Genomic DNA, 22,211 nt, shown 5'->3' with positions numbered 1-22,211 from the left:
ATTAGCAATGTTTTGTCATACATAATTGTTCATGAAAAGTTAAGTCCGACTTAGTTAACTTTACTTTGGAGTAAAAAGATATACTTTTTTTTATTGTGATTATATTTTTGTAACATGTGAACATCTGAAATGCAGAAAGTTCAGTTATCCCTTCTGAAGCTGCAAAGATGGACCAAGTTATTAATGAAATTTTTATTTAATGTGTCCTGTGTTACAATGAGTATGTTTTAGTTCTGATTCTCGGTGGAATTCTCTCATTTTAAGCGGCGCGAGTGCAAGCTTCCGAGGAGAGTTTCTGGCAATCAATTAGCCTGCATATATTTTCTTTGTCTGGGTCTGCCAAACATGGGTGTGTTTAGATTTCAATCTTCAAGCATGATTTTATTATATATTAAGATTTTTCTTGCTGAAAGATACATACATGGCAAAATTTCTATTAATGATGTGCCACATCAGATTATTAATGACACGTCATCACCTGTTGTTAAGTCATGTTTGGAAAAATTATTTAGATGTACATATTACCGACTTAAATGACCTGTTTGATACTGTTTTGAGTTTGGTGACCAACTTGATACATTAAGTCCACTTGAATGACTCACTTGATTATTAACCCATAAAGAAATAGATAACAGTTCGGTTCAATTATAATAAAAATGATAACGTCAATCAAAATTGTATGAAGCAGATGGAATATTAAATTTTCAACATGCCTTTTTTGACAAATTAATTACAATTTATTTTCTTTATAAAATGACAATGTAGATGACGTTTGGAAATTTAAATTTTATACGAAGTTCTAAATTTTGACAAATTGCATGTTATCTATAAAACTTTTTGTTATGACAAATTACCTCATTGAGTTGAAAAAATTTAGCACAAGTATGAAGAGTCAACTTCTATTTATATGTGTCATCTGTACGTGGAACTCTGTGTTATGATTAGATTTGAGAGTATTTAAAATGATGTCGGAATCTTCCCTCACCACCGACGAGGATCATGTATACTAAACAAAAACAATCTACTGTAATTGTATCGAGTCATTTTCCTGACATTTGTGGCAAGATTTAGTTCTGGTTTCAAGTTATCTGCTTTATTTTATTAATTAGTAAATTACATGCGTAAAGAATTTTCAGTTTTGAATGCAAGTAAAATAATATGTGCTACTTGTCTGGAACTCCCTGAAAGGTGATTGTAGTGCTTTGCAGCACACTTGCAAGTAACCATTTGTCCTAATGGTATATCACCTAGAAATGAATTATCGTGACTATGAAACACAGAAAATTCAAAGCAATAATTTTATACAAACAAAGATTCTTATGTAATTGAATTCATTCAAACCTTAATTATAAAAAATAAATAACAGAAGGTGAAAGGTGTAACAGAACTCTACTCAGATTTAGCTAATGTCTCCAACTATCTGCCTCATCCTTGACATGCAACTCGTACAAATTTTTCAGAAAAAGAATCAACTTGTCCCAAATAAAACACTAAGGATTTAAACTCTCCGAAAAATTGGTAGAATTTTCTCTCATGATGATGCATTAGACATGAAAATGTAATTGGCAGCGAGGAAGATGGCGACGAAGAAAAAGATATAGATCGGAGGCGGTGTGAGTGCACCGATAACTAGCGGAAGAAAGAAGAGACAAACCACGACCACCAGCATTGCCACCACTGACCCAACTCCCCATCCGTATTCTACATCTTCCATTTTATGTATCCGAATAAAAACACAAAAAATTAAATATAATACGTATAAAATACTAAATAATGTGTTTCGTGATAGAAAGAATTATAGCAGTATCTTATTAGTATCTTAAATCCACATGTACAATTACTTTCAATTGTTTCTTCTCGTATATATAGGATGCTAAGAAAATGGGTGTGAGCCGTCGCGAGGGGACGCGACTCTTGGTTTTGAAACGAAATGCGCGGTTTTTTCTGTTTTGGACTTGCCACGTTTTTTTCCTAGTATTCCATTTTAGTACCTTTTTCTTGTTTTTTTTTTTTTGAATAGTACCTTTTTCTTGTTTAAGTGTGTTGAAATAATAATTTTTCAATAATAATTTGTAGAATTTGTATCATCCTTATACTGCGCGCTAACCCTCCCCTTCTTTATAATAAAACCCGTTCCCTTCTTTTTCTACAATTTTATTTAGATTTGTGCTGTAAATTTGGTAATTAAGGTGCCAATTAAGGTGCCGTTATAGTGATTGTGGTGGTGGTGATGCTACGGTGATATGATGGTGACAATATAGATAACCATTTAGTGTGGCTACTAGGACTGGGGTCTCTCTCTCGAGACATCAATTAGAGTTGATGATAGATTTCGTTCTTTATTCATTCAGTGTTATGTGCTCTAGATGTTGTGGTTATGGTATCAGTGAGTTGCGGTAACGGTGATGCTGAGATGACATGAATGTGGTGCAACCGATAATTTTTAGTGATTTTTATAAATAAAAATTGGTGATTCTTATAACACATATTAGTGATGTTAGTAATATGAATTGGTGATTGGTAGCTAAATCTAGAAATCATAAACAATGTTTCAAAATAGTGATTATATATATAAATTGTTAATTGGTAGTCGTTAATAATGACCAGAATTAATGATGATAGTTTTGTTCAATAATCTAATGTGAAGTTGAAGATATTGATCTATACACGTATTTTATTCATCAATTGAAAAACTAATTAATCTCTGTAGTTTTGAAGTGAACCATCAATTCTATATTTGGTTCTAATATTGAGTATACCATATTTACATTTATAAATATTTGACACTAACTAAGAGCAAATCCAACAGTGTCCTAATTCAAGTACTAAATTTATATAAAATCTGATCATGTCTTGATCATTTAGGATCATGAAAATTTATTATAAAATATAGGATATAGCAAGAAAAGAGGTGTCTCAAAAATAGGGCTCGAAAAGATTATCCTAATGACATAAGATCACTAGGTTATTGTTGAATCAACCTTTTTCATCAAATTCCCTAAATTATAATTTAGGACATGATATAGGAGTCAGGACATTTCATGGACTTGCTCTCTAAACAATTGAATGAAAGAATTGATTTTGACATATCAATTGTCTATCATCATCTGAAGCCCTTTGAAGTTGGATTTATGCATGAACAGATGACAGCCTTCATCCAAAGCACCACAATTAAAGTGAGTCCTCCAGTTCCAACTTACCGAGCCGATTCCATTCAGCCTAAACAACCATGTCTTTCCTATCTTACACTTTCCAGCTATGAAGCATGGGTGCGGCACCCAGGTGCTGCACTGCGCACCGGGTGCGGTGCGGGTGCGGCGGTGCGCCTGGGTGCGGCTGGGTGCGCACCGGGTGCGCCGCGTGGCGTATCCCGCTGCACTTGCTCTGGGGATACACGGGGGTGCGGGAAGGGGGTGCGGGAAGGGCAGATTCAGTAATTTTTCACTCCTATTTCTATCTATCATCTTCCTCTATCTCATCCTCTTTCTATCATCTTCCGTGATACAAATACATACATGATATTTGTATGTATATATGTGATTTCGTTGTTGTGTTTAGTTGCTGCGAATTTGTTTACGTTTTTGTGGCCTCAGCTTGTATCTATTGTATATATGTATAAAGATGGGTTTTTGTGTGGCTTCTGAGATGTTGCTGGCTTATTTAATGGGTAAGCAGTAGGCACTATGCTGTGATTTGTGTTATGATTTAGTTATGTAATATATTACTTATTTAATGACTATTTGGTTGGATTTGAATGTTATTCCACTGTTTTGTTAATTAGCTATATATCTAAATATATAAAATATATTTTTTAATTTTTTTTTTTTTGCCGTATCCCCCCGCACCCGAATCCCCATTTATTTTTTTTTGCCGAATTCCCGTATCCCCGCACCACGTATCCCCGCACCCGCACCCGCACTCATGCTTCATAGCTTTCCAGTATAGTATATTAGTTTCACTCTGCTGGCACCGAGTTTATATTATTTTAAAATTGTGAGGCGGATTTTTGCAGTAACATGATGGTTTGATTGCAACAAGCTTGTTTACTTTTAGTCATTGTAGTTTGCTTGCGTAGAGGATGCAAGTGTCTGTATTTGTTGCGTGAAACATATAAGTAGTCCCCTAAGCTATAAATTTTCTTGTCGTAATATTGTTATATAACCTTGCAATGAATTATCGTGCCCATGAAATACAGAAAATTAGAAACAATTATTTCTTCACACAAACAAAGAAATTAAATTCATTCAAACCATAAACAAAAAGAAATAACAGAAGATAAAAGGTGTAACATAACTCTACTCAGATTTAGCTAATGTCTCCAACTATCTGCCTCATCCTTGACCTGCAACTCGTACAAATTATTCTTTATAAACACCAAGGCTTTAAACTATCCAAAACATTGGTAGAATCTTCTCTCATGATGATGCATTAGACATGAAAATAAAAATGGCAGCGAGGAAGATGGCGACGAAGAAAAAAATATAGATAGGAGGCGGTGTGAGTGCACCGATAACTAGCGGAAAAAAGAAGAGACAAGCTACGGCCACCAGCATTGCCACCACGGACCCAACTCCCCAACCGTAATCAATATCTTCCATTTTGTGTATCTGTAATTATCTGTAATTAATGACTAATATATGAATAAAAACACAAAAAAAAGATAATATGCATAAAATACTAAATAATTTGTTTCTTGATAGAAAAAGAATATTAGCAGTATCTTAGTTCCGCACAATTACTTTCGGCTGTTTCTTCTCGTATATATAGGATGGAAAGAAAATGATGTGTATTGTGTAAGACAATGGGTATGAGCCATTGCGAGGGGACGCGACTCTTGGTTTCTAAACAAAATGCGCGGTCTTTTTCGTTTTGGACTTGCTACGTTTCTAATTTGCTAACATTCCATTTTAGTACTTTTTTCTTGTTTGAGATTGTTATAATAATATTATAATTATATGTTTCCTGTGCCCATATATATGATTGATATTACTCTCTTTTCATAATATATGTGGTTTAAGTTTGTGGAGACCACAAGTATTTGGAATATTGGAGTCTTGACCATTCATCTTAAATCTAATTATCATTTTTCATAATATATGATTGATATGATAATGATAGGGTAGATAAATCATTTAGCGTGGCTACTAGGATTGGGGACTCTCTCGGGACATGAAATAGAGTTGATGATAGATCTCATTCTTTTTTCTTATATGTGTTATGTGCTTTTGATGTGGTGGTTATGCATGGTATCCGTGGGTTGGAGTAACGGTGATACTGAGATGATATGATTGTGGTGCAGAGATGAGGTAGCAAGTAATGATGATGATATACACAATGATATGCTGATTATTATTAGTGATTTTTACAATAAAAATTTGTGATTTTTATAGAACATATTAGTGATGTTAGTAATATGAATTGGTGATTGGTGGCTGAATCCAAGAATTATATACAATGTTTAAAAATAATGATTATATATATGGTTGTTAATTGGTAGTGGTCAATAATGACCAGAATTAATGATGATAGTTGATCAATAATCCGATGTGAAGTTGATGATATTGATTTATGAAAAATGCTACGCACCCCAAAATATTGTCCCAAATATTTTTTCCAAATGATGTGTCGAAGTTTGATCGGTTGTATTCACTCCAATAATAATGATACCGCCTTATATATGCATCAATCATCAAATCACAAGGTTCCACTTGTCTGCCACATCATCCGCTAAAAAAATTTAGGGAAATTTTTTGGACACTAGTATTACCCATTGATTTATATAAGTATTTATTCAATTAAAAAACTCAATAATCTCTGTAGCTTCGAAGTGAACCATTAATTCTATTTTAGAATCAAACTGAAATATATTATGATTTCCAATGATATATATACGTTAAATTTGGACGTTCTAATATTGAGTATTACCACATTTACATTTTATACATATTTGACACTAAACACTTGAATGAAAGAATTGTTTTTGACATATCGATTGTCTATTATCATCTGAAGCCCCTTGAAGTTGGATTTATGCATGAACAGATGACAGCCTTCATCCAAAGCACCACAATTAAAGTGAGTCCTCCAGTTCCAACTTACCGAGCCGATTCCAATCAGCCTATACAACCATGTCTTTCGTATCTTACACTTTCCAGTATCCTATATAAGTTTTACTCTGCTGGCACCGAGTTTATAGTATTTTTAAAATTGTGAGGCGGATTGTTGCAGTAACATGATGGTTGATTGCAACAAGCTTTTTTACTTGAGCAGTGTTAAGTGCACATAATTGAGTATATAAAATTTGTACATAATGATATGACAATGATGTGTAATGTTTTAATTGGGTGGAGGCTCATTCCAATTAAAACCCACCAAATGTCTATATTTGTTGCTAGTATTGAAAAAATCCTCACAACCTCTTCCAAATGTTTTGTTTGTACAGGTAACATTTTGTTCATGTATAGCAGATTGCTGGATGTGAAACATATAAGTAGTCCCCTAAGCTATAAATTTTCATGTCGTAATGTTATATAACCTTGCAATGAATCATCGTGACCATGAAATACAGAAAATTGAAAACAATTATTTCTTCACACAAACAAAGATTGTCATGTATTTGAATTCATTCAAACCATAAAAAAAAGAAATAACAGAAGATAAAAGGTGTAACAGAACTCTACTCATATTTAGCTAATGTCTCCAACTATCTGCCTCATCCTTGACCAAATTATTCTTCATAAAAAGTATCACTTTGTCCAAAATAAAAACACCAAGGCTTTAAATTATCCAAAACATTGGTAGAATCTTCTCTCATGATGATGCATTAGACATGAAAATAAAAATGGCAGCGAGGAAGATGGCGACGAAGAAAAAGATATAGATCGGAGGCGGTGTGAGTGCACCGATAACTAGCGGAAAAAAGAAGAGACAAGCTACGACCACCAGCATTGCCACCACCGACCCAACTCCCCAACCGTAATCAATTTCTTCCATTTTGTGTATATGTAAATGACTAGTAATATAGAATAAAAACACAAAAAAAGATAATATGTATAAAATACTAAATAATTTGTTTCTTGATAGAAAGAATAATAGCTAGCAGTATCTTAGTTCCACACAATTACTTTCGGCTGTTTCTTCTCGTATATATAGGATGGAAAGAAAATGATGTGTATTGTGTAAGACAATGGGTATGAGCCATTGCGAGGGGACGCGACTCTTGGTTTCGAAACAAAATGCGCGGTCTTTTTCGTTTTGGACTTGCTACGTTTCTAATTTGCTAACATTCCATTTTAGTACTTTTTTCTTGTTTGGGATTGTTATAATAATATTATAATTATATGTTTCCTATGCTCATATATATGATTGATATTACTCTTTTTTCATAATATATGTCTGGTTTAAGTTTGTGGAGACCACAAATATTTGGAATATTGGAGTCTTGACCATTCATCTTCAATCTAATTATAATTGTTATAATTTCATTTTATAATTAAAATATGCTATCAGCATACAGATGTTTGGATACTATCTTTAAACTGTATTAAAAATTTATAATTGTTTTTTAAAAGAGTAGCGTCAATTCAGGAGGCCGTTTCTCCGGTAAGAGTACTTCGTCTATCATTATGTTTATTTAAAAAATGTCTCCTGCTTCTTCTGCTCGTACGTTGTAGTGGTTCTCTTACTTCCGACTTGTCCCTCGACTAATATTTTCTTGGTTTAAGTCTTTCCGACATTGTTTTCCACTTCTTGTGTGGGCATACATCTTCCGTGGTAGTTCATCGATTTATGCCGACATTGTTCTGCATTAGTTTTGCTTTATCGTAATTATTTTGAAAATTTTTGAATTTGATTTGGTGAGAAAGTTTAGGAGGACAATTACCTGTAATTGTCAATTCAATAGATATTATGGGATTTTGATTGTGTAAAAATGGGACAATATATAATAGTTATCTGCTATTTATAATATTAACCGGAAATACCACTTGTCCTTCATTATTTTACTCTAATAGTGTAGGATATGGTCTTCAAATACTCCAAACCATTGGGTCTCTAGGAAGCCCGACGGTCGATTAAGTTGGTTTTATAAATATAGATATTATTGAAGTTTTTGGAGTCTACAACTGTATATGATGATTGGATTATATTATATATTCGTGTGACTACAAATTAAAACTTGATTATTTTATTTTAAAATGAAACTTTTCTTTAACCGGCATACATATAAATAATTATATAAAAAATGATTCAAGTGCGAACAATTTATTTGTGAGAACACTAATAACAGTTGTTTTGCACTTTTTAAAATATATTAGTCCAAATACAATTGTTTTACATAACCCATAAATTCTTCATTAACTTCTAAAAATCAAGATATGAAGCCGAGATAATCCACTAATTTATCATTAATACAGGTGCTAAAATATTGACTTTCTGTACATCTAGTACTTAGTTTAAACTAAAAATTGAAAAAATATGTCCCATGTCTGGATATGAAACTGAAATGAGAATGTTTAGAATGGTTACACAACGGGGTTACATGAGTGCTATTAGCACAAGTAAATGCTATAAGCAGTAAAGATCGAAGTATTATGGTAATTGTAGCAAAACTAATATTAGCTCAGTCAGAGATTCGTTCCGTTGTTGTGCTCTTGTACACTGATGATGCCAAAGCTAGTGCACAGCTCAGGTCTGGGTTATTGTCAATATGTTGCCGAATATAAATATGGTCTATATATGCATGTGTTTGCATGGTGAATACAAAAATGGTTGGTATGATGCTTAATTTTATTATACTTTCCAAATTTCCCGTCACTGTACTGGGACCAATAATGCAATACCTAACTTCTAACAAGACTGGCCCGCTTACCTATTTGTCCGTCACCGCAATAGAATAAATCATTAGAATATAGCAATTTGAGCTTCAGTTTATTTATTTAATTCAAATATACCATTAGTCGACGGTGGTTCCACAACGACAAGCTATCCAATGTAAATTTATTCTTGCATTCAACAATTATGTACATCCTTACAACTTTCGAACCACTTGATAAGCATGACCATTCGTCTGCAATAAACTATAGTCTCATAGAGTAGAAAAGTTTGAACAAAATTAAACTAAGAAATTATGCAAGCATGATCAAGCTGATCATAAGTTAGGGCTGTAATTTGAGTCGAGCAAGCAGAGATTCGAGCCGAGCCTAATTTGAACCAAGTTTAATGGAGTCGAGTCGAGCCGGCTCGTTTAGCTAATCGAGCCTAAACCTGTGTCCGACTCGACTCGTTTAATTTGACGAGTCAAGCTGGTTCGTTTAGCTAAACGAGCCGATTTTAAGGAATCGAGCAAGCCAGCTCGTATAATTTTACACTTAATCGAGCCTAAACCTCTGCCCAAACTCAGCTCGTTTGATTTCACGAGTCGACTCGAGCCGGCTCGTTTAATTAAACGAGATGGAACCTTTGCCCGAATTCGGCTCGTTTAACCAGTCGAGTCGAGCCGAGCTGAGCCGCCCGACCTGAATTACAGCTCTATCAGAAGTTCAACATCAGTCTAAGTTTTAAGTTGAAGAGGGCTAGGCTGAGCCATGGTTCTTCTCTTCCACAGATTAACTTCTTTCTTTGGTCCCAATGTCACTGCTTTACATTCTTGAAGTATACTAGGAGCAATACTTCCCTTTTCAGAATTATCGACCACCTGAGCCACCTTTGTCCAATCAAAATTGGACAAGTTCCGGCCACTCGAAAATCGCTTCATTTGACTCAAACTACATGATGATTCTGTATGATCATCTGGAAGATATATGGTAGTATCACTTTTTCTTCTTCCAGATGGCACTCTAGAAAACATCTTTCTAATTGGCAAAGGCTTCTTCTTTTTCTTCACATCACCAAAAGACTTCACTGATTTAAGTGGCGGAGGCTTTTGTTGTCCCTGCTTTGAATTTTTATGATTCTGAACCACTTGGCTAAGATGATCCATCGGTGGCAACACGGAATCTTGATAGGCGTAGTTAGTGTTTATTAGGCTATACAGTTTCTTCTTGTGCTTAATTTGTCCCATGCAGGAGACTATTGGTGATGTTGGTTCTCGCAAGCTTGAGTTTCTTGACTTACTATACAAAGCACCCACAGGAACTATGGAGGTCATAGTAGCCTCATCACTGGCTCCGGAGAATCCTTTCGATTTCGATTTGTCCGATGAACTCTTTTCTTTGTTTGGACTGAATGGAGGCTTACTTAACAATTTCAAGAACCTGTTTTTGGCCTTTGATACTGCTGCTTTCTCCCCCATGAGATCAAATATCGTACTGTTGAACTCCCAATATTTTCTGGCAGATTTATGAAGAGAAAAATGAGTGATTTCGGAATTTAAACGAGGCTTGATTTGTTGACCTTATGTCACTAGTAGAAAGAATCAAAGTAAGGAGTTTGAAGTGTTCTAAGCAAGTCAAAGAAAGCACACAATAATTCTATTATTCTATTTCTGAAAGCATGCTTATGGTAGATGTGTCTATAGGCAGATTATCCGAAATTCATTAGTCTTTTACCTAAGCTTATAAATATACTTATACGAGATATGTGTATCATTGATCACCAACACCGCTATCTGAGCTGGCTAAAAATATTTTACTACATTTTACAAAATAATATATACAATTTGCGAGACAAAATAGTAAGTAATTATTGTTTTAAATTATTCTAAATATATATTGTAACAGCCCAATTTTTCAGGCTATTATTTAACAATGAATTACCGAAATCAAGCATGAACGATATTAACCAAAAACTGAGATATAAAAATAATAATATCAATGTCTAAAAGTGATTCGGAAATCTCCAAATGACACCAATAAAAGTTTAAATCAACTAAATCAAGTCCTAGAATTTATTAAATAATCTAACAAACTAATTTGGGTAGCACTCATCTCAAGTCCCGCTAACCCTTGATCACATGCGGAAAGAAAATAAACTGAGTGAGCCAGATGCATGCCCAGTACGAATATAATTTTAAAAGAAAATCATATTTTAAACAACTGAGTGATAGTGTATACCAGCACAGAGTTCAAAAATAAAAACAATACAAAACCAATAATGTAATTTAGAAACAGTATACAATATTTAGCGAATTAGTAGGACAATAATTTATATAAAACAATTGAGCTAACAATGAAACTGAAAGTAAGGCTGAGTGACTGATAAGGTGGGGACAATATGGGTCTCTTATACGAATATGTACTTGCACGCAGCAGAGCACAAAACAGAGAATTCTTCCCCGGTAATCCACGAGAAGAAAACACAAGAATGCACAAAGCATTTCTATAATACAGAGAATCCTTTTTCGGTAATCCCGAAAAAGAAAACACACAATAGCGATCATGATCTATACACAATCTCATACTCCAGAGACGTGCTCGTATACTCACAGCACTGATACGAGTAAGTGCCGAGTTCACCAGACACTCCAAACTCCATGAACTCGTCTGTGATTTAACCACACAGATAGGTTTAAGAGCCCAACAGAAAGGTTACAAAAATTGCCAAACTCATTTAACCGAACGGAACAAAACAATGTCGCAAATAAATGCGAAACAAAACGAGACAAATATAAATGAGTTGACAATAATAATTTCCCACAATAGAGAGTACGAACTGAATAGAACAATGGGTACCAAAAGTACACATAAAGTACACGGTCACCATTTAATATAACTAACCCGATCGATCAAATGAGCGATTAAAATATAAATGAGGAGAAAAGAATAAAGAAATTCGTACCTCGATATAGCGTCTAAATTAATCCAATAAATACCAAATATCCGCTACAAACTTCGAACCCAATCTAATCATAAAGTGATAAGTAAATATCAACATCATTACATATACACCTATAATAATTAATATATCACTAGTCCAATATTAAAATAAAAACATACATGCATACTATTTTCAATTCATATTTATACTAATTAATAATTAAAGGGATTGCTAATCAGGTAACACTACTCTACTCATTAATGCAGACAAATAAGATATTCAGTTTAAATTCAACCATTGCTAATTCACCTGGACCTGCATGGCAGGTTAAGGACAAAATTATAAAAAGATAACATAACTATTTAATATTTGAACTCTTATAAGAATTTTATACAATAGAATAATGGCTACTGATGCTCACCAACTAATACCAGGACATGCATTCTTGCTCAAGTGCATTCATAATAAGATATAAATGTCCTAATGTGAACATATAATTAATACTTTTAACAATCGAATTTAATGCAATAAAATTATATTATAATATATTATAAATTCTTAATACCAAAATTCATGTTAGAGACTACTGAGATTTAAAAGTAATTCACAAAAGTATATTTACATTAAAAGACCGATAGAAGAATCAACTCAATTATTAAACATATTTATACAAGAGAAAACATTCACTAAAACTAAATTAAGAGAATAAGATATACATATAAAATAATTTGAAATTCCGTTAAAACTTTAGAATAATGTGCTAATCACGATTACAGAGTACATGTAGCACACATAAGGAAATAGAAGATGATTACACATACATATATAACGATAAATAAATGATTTAATATTAATGCACATGTCGTCAATCTATAACCAGAACCAGAGAGATACACCTGATTATACTAAACAATGGCGTCATAAGAAAATCACAAACAGATTCACACAAATATATTAATTTACATATATATATTTATAAGCAATTTCATTATACATGTTGAAAACAAGGATGATACCTGCGACCGTCCTAAGTTAAGATTTCCTGCGCGGCTCTACTCGATCCCCGTCAAATCTAATATTTTATAATACTCTAGTTGAGAACTCCTAACCTAAATAGGTTAAGTAAATAATTAAACAAATCTTAATCCTTAGGGCCCATGCTTTACTTATGGGCTGATCCACTGATACAACTAACAAGAACTTACATGTTAACGTACAATAAATACGAATAAAATATTGAATTTATTAATGCAAATATTGTAAAAAAATATAATAAAAATAAAAAAAAATAAATAAATTCAAATTTATAAAATATTTATAGAATTACGGGTTGTTACATATATTATATTATTTCAATATAATAATAGATCATGATTTGAAATTTTGTTACATATTTCGAACAAATTGGTCAAATATAATCAAAATACAATGATGATTATATTTTTGTTAAGAGGAATGACCAGTTTCCATGTCATTTTCGTATATATTATCTATCTTTTCTAATTTTGACATGCTAAATTTCTATTAAGGGTATTTTAGCCTTGGAGATATTCTTATCTCTTAACATTAATTATCCCAGCTTTATAAAGAAATTCATATACTCCATTTTATTTGTGTAGTTTGATTTGTGTATTAGTTTAATATTATATACTTCTTGAACTTCTCAAAAATTTCTCAATATAATGTGACTGAGACAATATTAAACAATCCTATAATTCTATAACATCAAAGTTACTCTTCATCATCCTCTAGGAGAGTTAATCATTTCATCACTATCAAGGATCATCATATCATCTGCGTATCCACTCACTATAAATCATTTGACAACATCATTTTGTCAAATTTCTGTGTGCCACTTCTTTGGAGCTTGTTTTGATCCATACAGAGTTTTACTAATCGGAACACTCCTTTTATTTCCTGTTCGCGTTGTTCCATATAAATTTCTTCTTCCTGTTCACCATTTGCGAATGATATTTTTACATTCATATGATGTATTTTAATTCCTTTGAGATGAAATACTGCTAACAGAACACACGTAAACAAGTCATTCTTAAAACAAGTGAGTAAGTATCAAAATAATACACCCCTTTCTTTTTTTTTATAACCTTTTGTCACAAGCCTTGCTTTGTATTTATCAATTGATGAGCCATCTCATTTAAAATTTAGCCTGGATATCCATTTACATCCAAGAGGTTTATTTCCCGTGGGTAAATCTACTACCTCCCACGTGTGATTATGTAAAATGGATTCAATTTCACTATATACAGCTTCTTTTCAATAAGCTGATTCTAGGCATGACGTAGCTTCTTGAAATGTCCTAGATTCGTTTTCATTTGAAATATATAATATACACATATTATACAAATATATTTATACACAATTAATAAACAATATAAGATAGTTGCTTTTAAAATTGTTGGAAAAATGGTGTGTAAAATACATTAACAATTATTATATCAATAATAGAAATATAAAAAAAATAAAAATAGTGTAATATTCGATAATAAATAGAGTAAAAGTGAACAATATATTTACTCGAGTTGGAAATATGTATATAATCTTAAATTACATTAAATTAATTTGTAAAACAAATTAAAAGTAAAACACGAGTATAAACATATGCACACACAATATAAATCATCCAAAATAATACAAGAAGACATGTTTAAGAAGTATGCACTAAGAGAATCCCATTCCAATTTTGCAAACTATATCTTTAAAAGCAATTATGTCTCAAACATACACCACTGTTCTAATAGTCACAATAATTCAAATAGTCACATTAATTCAAGTTTTTTTTTTTTTTTGAAAATGACACATTAATTCAAGTTTATATTCAACTAAATTATAAGAATACTACCACTATTATTAATATCTTTATGAGTAGGGGTGAGCATTCGCCGAACCCAACCGAATAGACCGTGAACTGAAATTCATTTTTTTTTTTTACAGAAATCGAACCGAAATTCTATTATGGACCGAACATGACCAAACCGTAATAATTCGGTTCGGTCCGGCCCGGACCAAAAATAACCGAAAATTTAAAACTAACATAAAAATTATATTATAAATAAAGTTAAATTCTATGAATTCTTTTAAAAAATAATATTTATTAATCACTAATACTCCATTAAATTATGAAGATATAATTAAATTTACATATTATATATTATTATTGCGGTATATGAGATATATATTATATCAATAAAAAATATATTATATATTGTTTAGACTATCCGTCTATTCGGTCTGGACCGAAATATTAATTTAAGGACCGAACCGAATTCTATTTGGATCTATTTGGTCGAGACCGAATAGACCGAATCTCCAGAAAAGTAGGACCAAACCGAACCGAGTTTACACGGTTCGGTTTTGCTCACCCCCTTACTCCTAATTGGTGGTAACGTGTTCTCAAATGTATTACCATAGAAATTACTTATTTTTTTACTCTTAATTATGGAACTAATATTTATATGCGTAGATTATGAGTAGCCAGATGAAAGAGTAATGAAAATCAACACAAAATTTTATCTTGAGATTCACACGACTACATGTAATCAATAAATTTATTTTATGAAGGCCGTTCGTGCCCTACTCTTTTGCTTAAATACTTTAATTTACGTTTGTAGGTGATTTTTTGTGACTTATAATTAATAATATCTAAATATTAAGTTTTTAGTACTGCCTATTTATTTTAAAATAAGGACAATTGTAACTTCTTATGTTAAGCCTCAACATAGCACTTCTTGCTTTAATTGTTTTATCGTCTAATTTGTGAAATTGAGTTCTTAAGTGAAATATTAAATGATAATGAGTCCTAATTATATTAAATATATGTGAACTTTGAAACAATCTAACACATATTTTATCCTAAATAAAATTATACATCAAAATATATGTGATAAAATAACAAATTGACACTGGTTATAAGATAGTACTATTAAAACCCAAACATTTAAAAAATGTTGACACATAAATTGTGGGTTGATATGTAGGCCAACTTATTAGACTTTTTAGTTTAATACTTTTGATGTGTTATGTGAATTAAAATATATTTTAAGCATACATGTGGGATTTTTTAGTTAAAATATATATTAACTATCTCATATATATTAGTTAAAACCCTTTTGAACATGTCTTTTTAAAATTTCAAGAGTCACAAATATATTGGGCTTGTTAGGTAACAACCCACTAAGGCCCGGCCCACTTTTCCACCCAGATGATTAAGGAGATGTCATGCTAGTAATATTATTGGATTTGTTAGGTCACAACCGGTTCACCTATTCTCAAGCCAATTTTCTTGACCCAACGTGTCACGATGCGGTAATGCTTTGGGTATGAATTCAAATATTTGATCCTTCATAAATCTTTTATCAATGAAAAGATAACTTAGCTGTTAAAAGTATATATTGACCCACAACCAAATATATGTAATTATTTATATTTATACCACTGATACATCGAATAGGATGTAAAAATGAATATGCAATCCTATAAAAGTTAAGAAGAATATCTGCATATATTATTTTTCTTTAGTCAATGTACAGATTCTTTAGTCAGGAGATATATAATAAGTAACCACAAATATATTCAACTTTTAATTTATAGATTCTCGGGTCATATAAGATACATGTAAAAAACGTTTAAATTTGTTTAAAACTTTACATAGAAGACAAGTATAAATATGGAGAAGGGAATAAAAAATCGTAGAAACGTATAAAAGATATGAGGAATATTTATTTTTTAATTATCTCTACAGTTTATGAGTTGTATCTTCTATATATACATGCTTAAATATCTTTTATATATAATGTATGTCTGTATAAAAAAACAAGTAAAGTTGCATAGTTCATAAGAGTTATTACCACCCCCGACAAAATGTATAATGTTCTGGCCGTTGATGATGATACAACATGTCTACTTATACTCAAAGCATGTCTCGAAAAATGGAACTATCAAGGTAAAATTTTCAAATCTTATTTCTTTATTTCCCAATCATATATGAAATTTTCAGTTGTATGATTCAAAGTTGAATCACCAAGATTATTAATTTGATTGAAAGAGATGGTGATTTTAACTAATTTGTTTGTCATTATTTGTTAGATAATTTATCATCAACATAGATCTAATTGTTTTTTACTCTATAAATCAAACTGCTAAAGATTCCTATAAATTATGTTTGAATTAGTTTTAATTTGTGAAATAGCCCATTGACCGTGACATGTTCTATTGTGTTATGATATTTCTTAATCTTTTTCACTATAGTCTTGTCAAATGTGAGTGTGCTGATTATATAAAAAAAAATTTAAAATGTTATGGTTACATTCTAATTTTTAGTTTTTTATACTTTTTCAAAAGACTCTTTTAATTTAAAATAAAAGAATTATATTTGATGATATCATGGGTACACTAATATCGATTTTGGATACTACTAATTTCAGTGACGGTAGTAAAGCATGCACATGAAGCTCTTAGCATGCTTGGGAACAAACCTTTTGACATGGTTATAAGTGATGTTCATATGCCAGACATGAATGGTTTGAAACTTCAAGAACGCATAAATCAAGATTTTGGTTTACCGGTTATTTGTAAGTCCATCTGTACAAATTAATAATAATATTGATAGTCAGTGTACTAATAAAAATTGATCTTATGGGACAGTAATATCAGCAGATACTAGAGCCGAAGTTATGTGCATGGGCATAAAAAATGGGGCTCAACGCTTCTTTGTGAAGCCTATAGTGGCCGAAGACTTGAAAGATATATGGCAGTTCGCCGAGTGGTGGAAGAGAAATAGGAATAATAATATCGCTCCATGCACACAAATTAATGAAAGCTCTGAAGAGAGTCTGGTTGGTAGTCACAAAAACAATGATAATACAACCGGTAAAAATCTATAGATGATAATATATATAAGACAAACTTATAGTTAATGTATAATTTTTAATAATAAATTGTGGTTTCAATACAGGAAGATGGAGAAACAGACTTGTTTGGACATGTGAACTCCACAGCCGTTTCGTGGAAGCTATTTTAGTTATTGGTTATGATAGTAAGATATGATGTGTTTATTCAAGTGCAACCATAACTTTTAATGTGCGATAATTATTATATTTTAACATCATAATTTTTGTGTTAAAACACACGTTCACACAGGAGCTGTACCTGCAAACATTCTGGGAGTCATGAATGTAGTGGGACTAACGAGAAGACAAGTAGCGAGTCACCTGCAGGTTTCTAAATAGTGTTGCATTGTTATTGTTATTTGTAATGTAACTGTGCCTATCTATGATATCTCAAATAACACATTTCTTAAGCTATTTTTTTTTATCTATATTGTAAGATGTGTCTTCAAGACAAATAAACGCTCTATCAATTTGGTAAAAGAATTAGGATTATGTATGCAGGGAATCAATGTAGATATGCCTTTTTTCATAGTTTTAATTACGCTGTAATTGCAGAAATATCAGCAGTTCCTTGAAGGTGTGTTGGCTGGCGAGAAAAATATTGAATTTTCTAATTGGACAGATCTTAACTATTACTCGAGATTTGTTTCGGGAAATCCAAACATAATATTGCTTAATCAGCTCAAAGCCGAGCAGAGAAAAGGAAATTCATCAGCATCCCAAAATCCTCTACGACCACATAAGGAAGGAAACCTTAATACTACAGCTCGAGCTCGTAACGGATCATTGTCATCATTCCCACGGTTGCCACAACTCACCATAGGTGGTCAGCTAAACGATACAAGTTTAATTGTTTTTCAATAAACTAGTTTTGTTTTTATTAAAATAATTTTCTTTTATGTCATTTGTGCAGAGGAGTTAACAAGGAGTACTATATATGCAACTTTGCCGCAAAAAACTGACTCTTCTAAGAATGTGGCTTCAAGTGGGCTCGGAAATTCAACTTTACCCAAAGTATGATGCATAACTTAGCTCCCATATATAAATATACTCTCTTTTCTTGCAATTAATATTATTTTTTGTTAACTAATTCTGCTTTCTAAAAATCTTCAGCTAGGAAATAAGCATGGAGAACCAAGTATGGACATTTCATCATGTGCAAATCAATTTGGAAACACCTCAGCTATGAATGCACCTGTATGTTTTTGCAGTTTGACTATATTTTAAACACAAATGTGAATAATCATCTTATACCACTACTAAAATTAAATTTATTTTTTTGGTCATACCTTTGATGCATAAACAATGATTAAGAGAACTTCCACTTATCAAATAAGTAGGTCCATTGCCTCTTAAGCCTATGCATCCAGTGGTTAGAGTTTCTTATCTGTTGTAGTAGTCTATAATCTGGTTAATATACATGCATGCAGGAACTTGGAGGTGAAAAAATGACTGATGGAAGCTGGTTCAACAACACTGGTAGTAAGTTCATGAGACCCAAACCTACTCGAGTAATGTATACATTGTAGTTCAACTAATTGAATGGCTTTGATTTTGTCAAAACTAAATAAATTGAATGGCTTTGATTATATATTCCAGGAGAAGATGGCAATGACTACTTGTTGAATGTTGAGGATGAGGATGATGAGGATGAGGACCTTAATCCTCAAAGAAATTCTGAACGAGATTTATAATTCTTATTGTTGTTGAATAGTAAGAGTGATCCGTTTGCAAGTATAAGTATTGTTCACAGTTAGGTTGCTTGTTTACATGAAACTATGAACACAAGAATAGCCTTGGTACTTCTGTGATGTGTTTTTGCTAGTTCACATGTGATTTTTTTTCAAACTTATTAAGCTATTGAAGCTTATCCAAGTTGAGTTTTATGGGTTGTCGAGTTTTTTTTTACAAAATTAAGAACAAGAACAACTTTTTTAGTTATTTGTTCTCTTTAAATATTTGAAATCTTAATTAGTTATCATTTCTTTTTTATTTAATATTCAGACGGAAATATTGATGTTAATAGATATGTTCTTGATATTTCCTTTGACTTGGCTATAGCATAGGCACACCATTTCGTGAAAAATAATCATCCCAACAGGAATTTTAAAAGTTGTTATGTATAAAATAAATATACAAGCCCCACTGTTACTCAAAAATAAAAATTATACCCAAATGTAATGAATAGTGAATGATGCCCCTGTACACAATGCTAACCACCGGTATCGATCGAGCTATCAAACACCCTGCATTGGAAATTGAAAAGAGTACTGAAAAGTATTGAATGTTAATGTATAGTTTTAGCTGCAACAAGGAGCCAAGTCATTCAGGAAACACAGACTACCAAACAAAATTATCATTAAAATATAAAGCATATTTACCTAAGCAATGGCAAACTTCGTTTGCTCCCCTAGGACAATGGACTATTTTAGCATTTGAAAAACACGTTGATATATTAATAATGTCCTAAATAATCTCAAACAAAATCTTAATAAGCATGGTATTGGTTCTCGTCAACAAGCTGGATACAATCTGATTCCACCAGGACTTGCACGACCAGATGCAAACTACGAAACAAGACAGTGGGTTCTGCTAATGGAACTCCAAATTGTATGTTCTGATGAATTTTTTGTTAAGCCTTGTCCTGAAACATTCTAGTTGTTTAGTCGCCAAGTTATGTTAACGCATGTAAAGAAAGATCTGGTGCAGGTGTGCCCCCTCTGATTTTAGACATCAAACTTAAACGAAGTTTTGTCCAAATCTTAATTAGATGATATATTGCAAGCCCAATAGAGCATGACCAATGAACTCCAGAGTGTTATGTCGACGCACATGTGTTATGACAAATAGGGCAATACAGTACAACAAAACAGGACAATATTGACCGAACGAAAATGAATTACCAGTAGACGCCTTGAGTAAAAATGAATTACCAGTAGACGCCTTGGGGAAGAAGTGCATGACAAAAGCTGATATGTTGAAAAAAAATTGTAAGTATTATTTAGTCATTAAAAGAAAGCCGACTCCATGTTTAATTTCAAATATTTATGTATCTTAATTTTTTGTAGACCAATATTATAAAGATGCTTAATTCTGGATATCAAGGGAAGGCTAACAATATGATCACTCATGATAATGTGATAGCCTGTATTTTCCTTGCAAAAAAAAAAAAAAAAAAACTACTTTTCAATGGTATTTAAAACTTTGATAAAATATATTTCTATGTGATTATATTTGAATACGTGTGTTGTTATTTTATAAGATTTTATATACTGAAGTGTTATCTCTAAGCAAATATTTAGGCCAAAACTTCTGTTAGCAAGTGGATAGATTTTAATTCAAAATAGTGATCACGTACCCATAATTGTAGGAACACGTTGAACCAAGTATGTACATAAATACACGTACTTGTTTCACTTATTTTCTTGTACAGCTCTTCTCTTCTACAAGGTATGTCTATGTTTATGTCCTGCTTATTGTGCTCTGCTCTGTTATACACTCTTGGCTGATATTTGACATTATATGTATAACATGTTTACTACAGTGAATTTAGTTTGTCACTATGTTGTGTATATACATGTCTATCTTTACTAGTTTTACACATACTGATGGCTACTGTATATTATATGTTTTCTATTATTGTATATTATATGTCTTCTATTATTAAGTGTTTGTGTAATATCTTGTTTAAAGTTTCATGCCTTTATCTTTTGTTAATTATTTTACTGTATATAATGGAGTCTGATTTTCATTAGATCTCAAAATTGTTTTGGAGTGATTAAAATTATGTTTATAATTAATTTCTGAAAAATATGCTTTTATGTATATATGCATCAATTTTGGATATGAATATCTTTGATTTTATAATTTAATATGCATGTTAATCTTTTATGAATTATATGAGATTTACGTAATTAATATACATTATTTTATTAAAATTATTATTATTTTATGTCACTCTTGTCAATTATAATAGTAATATTTTTAAGACTAATGTTTACTGGTATATTTATGAACAAAATTGTTTAGTAAATATTTGTGGAGACTTGTATATCATGATTGTTTAATATTGTGTGTTTATATTTGATTGGCTACATATGTATAAATCATTAGTTTTTGTTGAATTCAGTTTACTTGAGTTTTGGGATATGGACAGATAGGGTAAATTGTGAATTATCTGTAATCTGTTTAGAAGTGATGGATGGGCTTGTTGAGTGGGCTTTATGTGTTACTTGCACAGGCAGTGTAGGTTATATTTGTATGTGTTCACGTCAAAATAGGTTAACTGTGTATACAATATAATATTAGTTTATGTATACTTGTACTGGCTTATAAAAATATTATGATTATTCTATGCACTTAGTTTATATCTTCTTTTATTTATTTGTATAATTGTTAAGATTAGTTATATGATTAATGGCTTAATTTAATTACTCTCATTAATAAATTTTGTAATATATGAGGTTATTATATTTTCTAAAGACAAACTATTTTAGAGAGTCTCTTTCTTAAATCATTTTTTATTAGAGTTGCATATTTAATTATGTGCCA

General features: G+C 31.6%; 3 protein-coding genes across 3 annotated transcripts; 1 reads left to right on the top strand and 2 right to left on the bottom strand.

The window, feature by feature from the left end:
* Window positions 1-1,531: 1,531 nt before the first annotated feature.
* LOC108194836 (uncharacterized) lies at window positions 1,532-1,714 on the bottom strand. Its single transcript, XM_017361772.1, has one exon. The coding sequence runs from the start codon at window positions 1,712-1,714 to the stop codon at window positions 1,532-1,534; it is 183 nt and encodes a 60-aa protein (XP_017217261.1).
* A 7,269-nt stretch (window positions 1,715-8,983) lies between these two features.
* On the bottom strand, window positions 8,984-10,534 carry LOC108195303 (uncharacterized protein At1g76070). Its single transcript, XM_017362260.2, has one exon. The coding sequence runs from the start codon at window positions 10,289-10,291 to the stop codon at window positions 9,551-9,553; it is 741 nt and encodes a 246-aa protein (XP_017217749.1). The 5' UTR covers window positions 10,292-10,534; the 3' UTR covers window positions 8,984-9,550.
* A 6,098-nt stretch (window positions 10,535-16,632) lies between these two features.
* LOC108194835 (two-component response regulator ORR21) lies at window positions 16,633-19,354 on the top strand. The gene is made up of 10 exons (XM_017361771.2): window positions 16,633-16,714; window positions 17,196-17,342; window positions 17,416-17,640; window positions 17,726-17,806; window positions 17,911-17,987; window positions 18,216-18,486; window positions 18,574-18,674; window positions 18,774-18,857; window positions 19,091-19,142; window positions 19,260-19,354. The coding sequence occupies exons 1-10, from the start codon at window positions 16,633-16,635 to the stop codon at window positions 19,352-19,354; spliced, it is 1,215 nt and encodes a 404-aa protein (XP_017217260.2).
* Window positions 19,355-22,211: the final 2,857 nt, after the last annotated feature.

The sequence above is a fragment of the Daucus carota genome, chromosome 7, assembly GCF_001625215.2.
Source record: "Daucus carota subsp. sativus chromosome 7, DH1 v3.0, whole genome shotgun sequence".
NCBI lineage: Eukaryota > Viridiplantae > Streptophyta > Magnoliopsida > Apiales > Apiaceae > Daucus > Daucus carota.
Note: the sequence above shows the minus strand (reverse complement) of the source record. Positions and strands in the feature narration are given on the sequence as shown.

Coding starts and splice junctions, on each gene's coding strand:
- LOC108194835 (XM_017361771.2), top strand. CDS start 16,633: ATGTATAATGTTCTGGCCGTTGATGATGATACAACATGTCTACTTATA. Junction 17,641..17,725: donor AAACAATGATAATACAACCG/GTAAAAATCTAT, acceptor GTTTCAATACAG/GAAGATGGAGAAACAGACTT. Junction 18,675..18,773: donor GAAATTCAACTTTACCCAAA/GTATGATGCATA, acceptor AAAAATCTTCAG/CTAGGAAATAAGCATGGAGA.
- LOC108194836 (XM_017361772.1), bottom strand. CDS start 1,714: ATGGAAGATGTAGAATACGGATGGGGAGTTGGGTCAGTGGTGGCAATG.
- LOC108195303 (XM_017362260.2), bottom strand. CDS start 10,291: ATGGGGGAGAAAGCAGCAGTATCAAAGGCCAAAAACAGGTTCTTGAAA.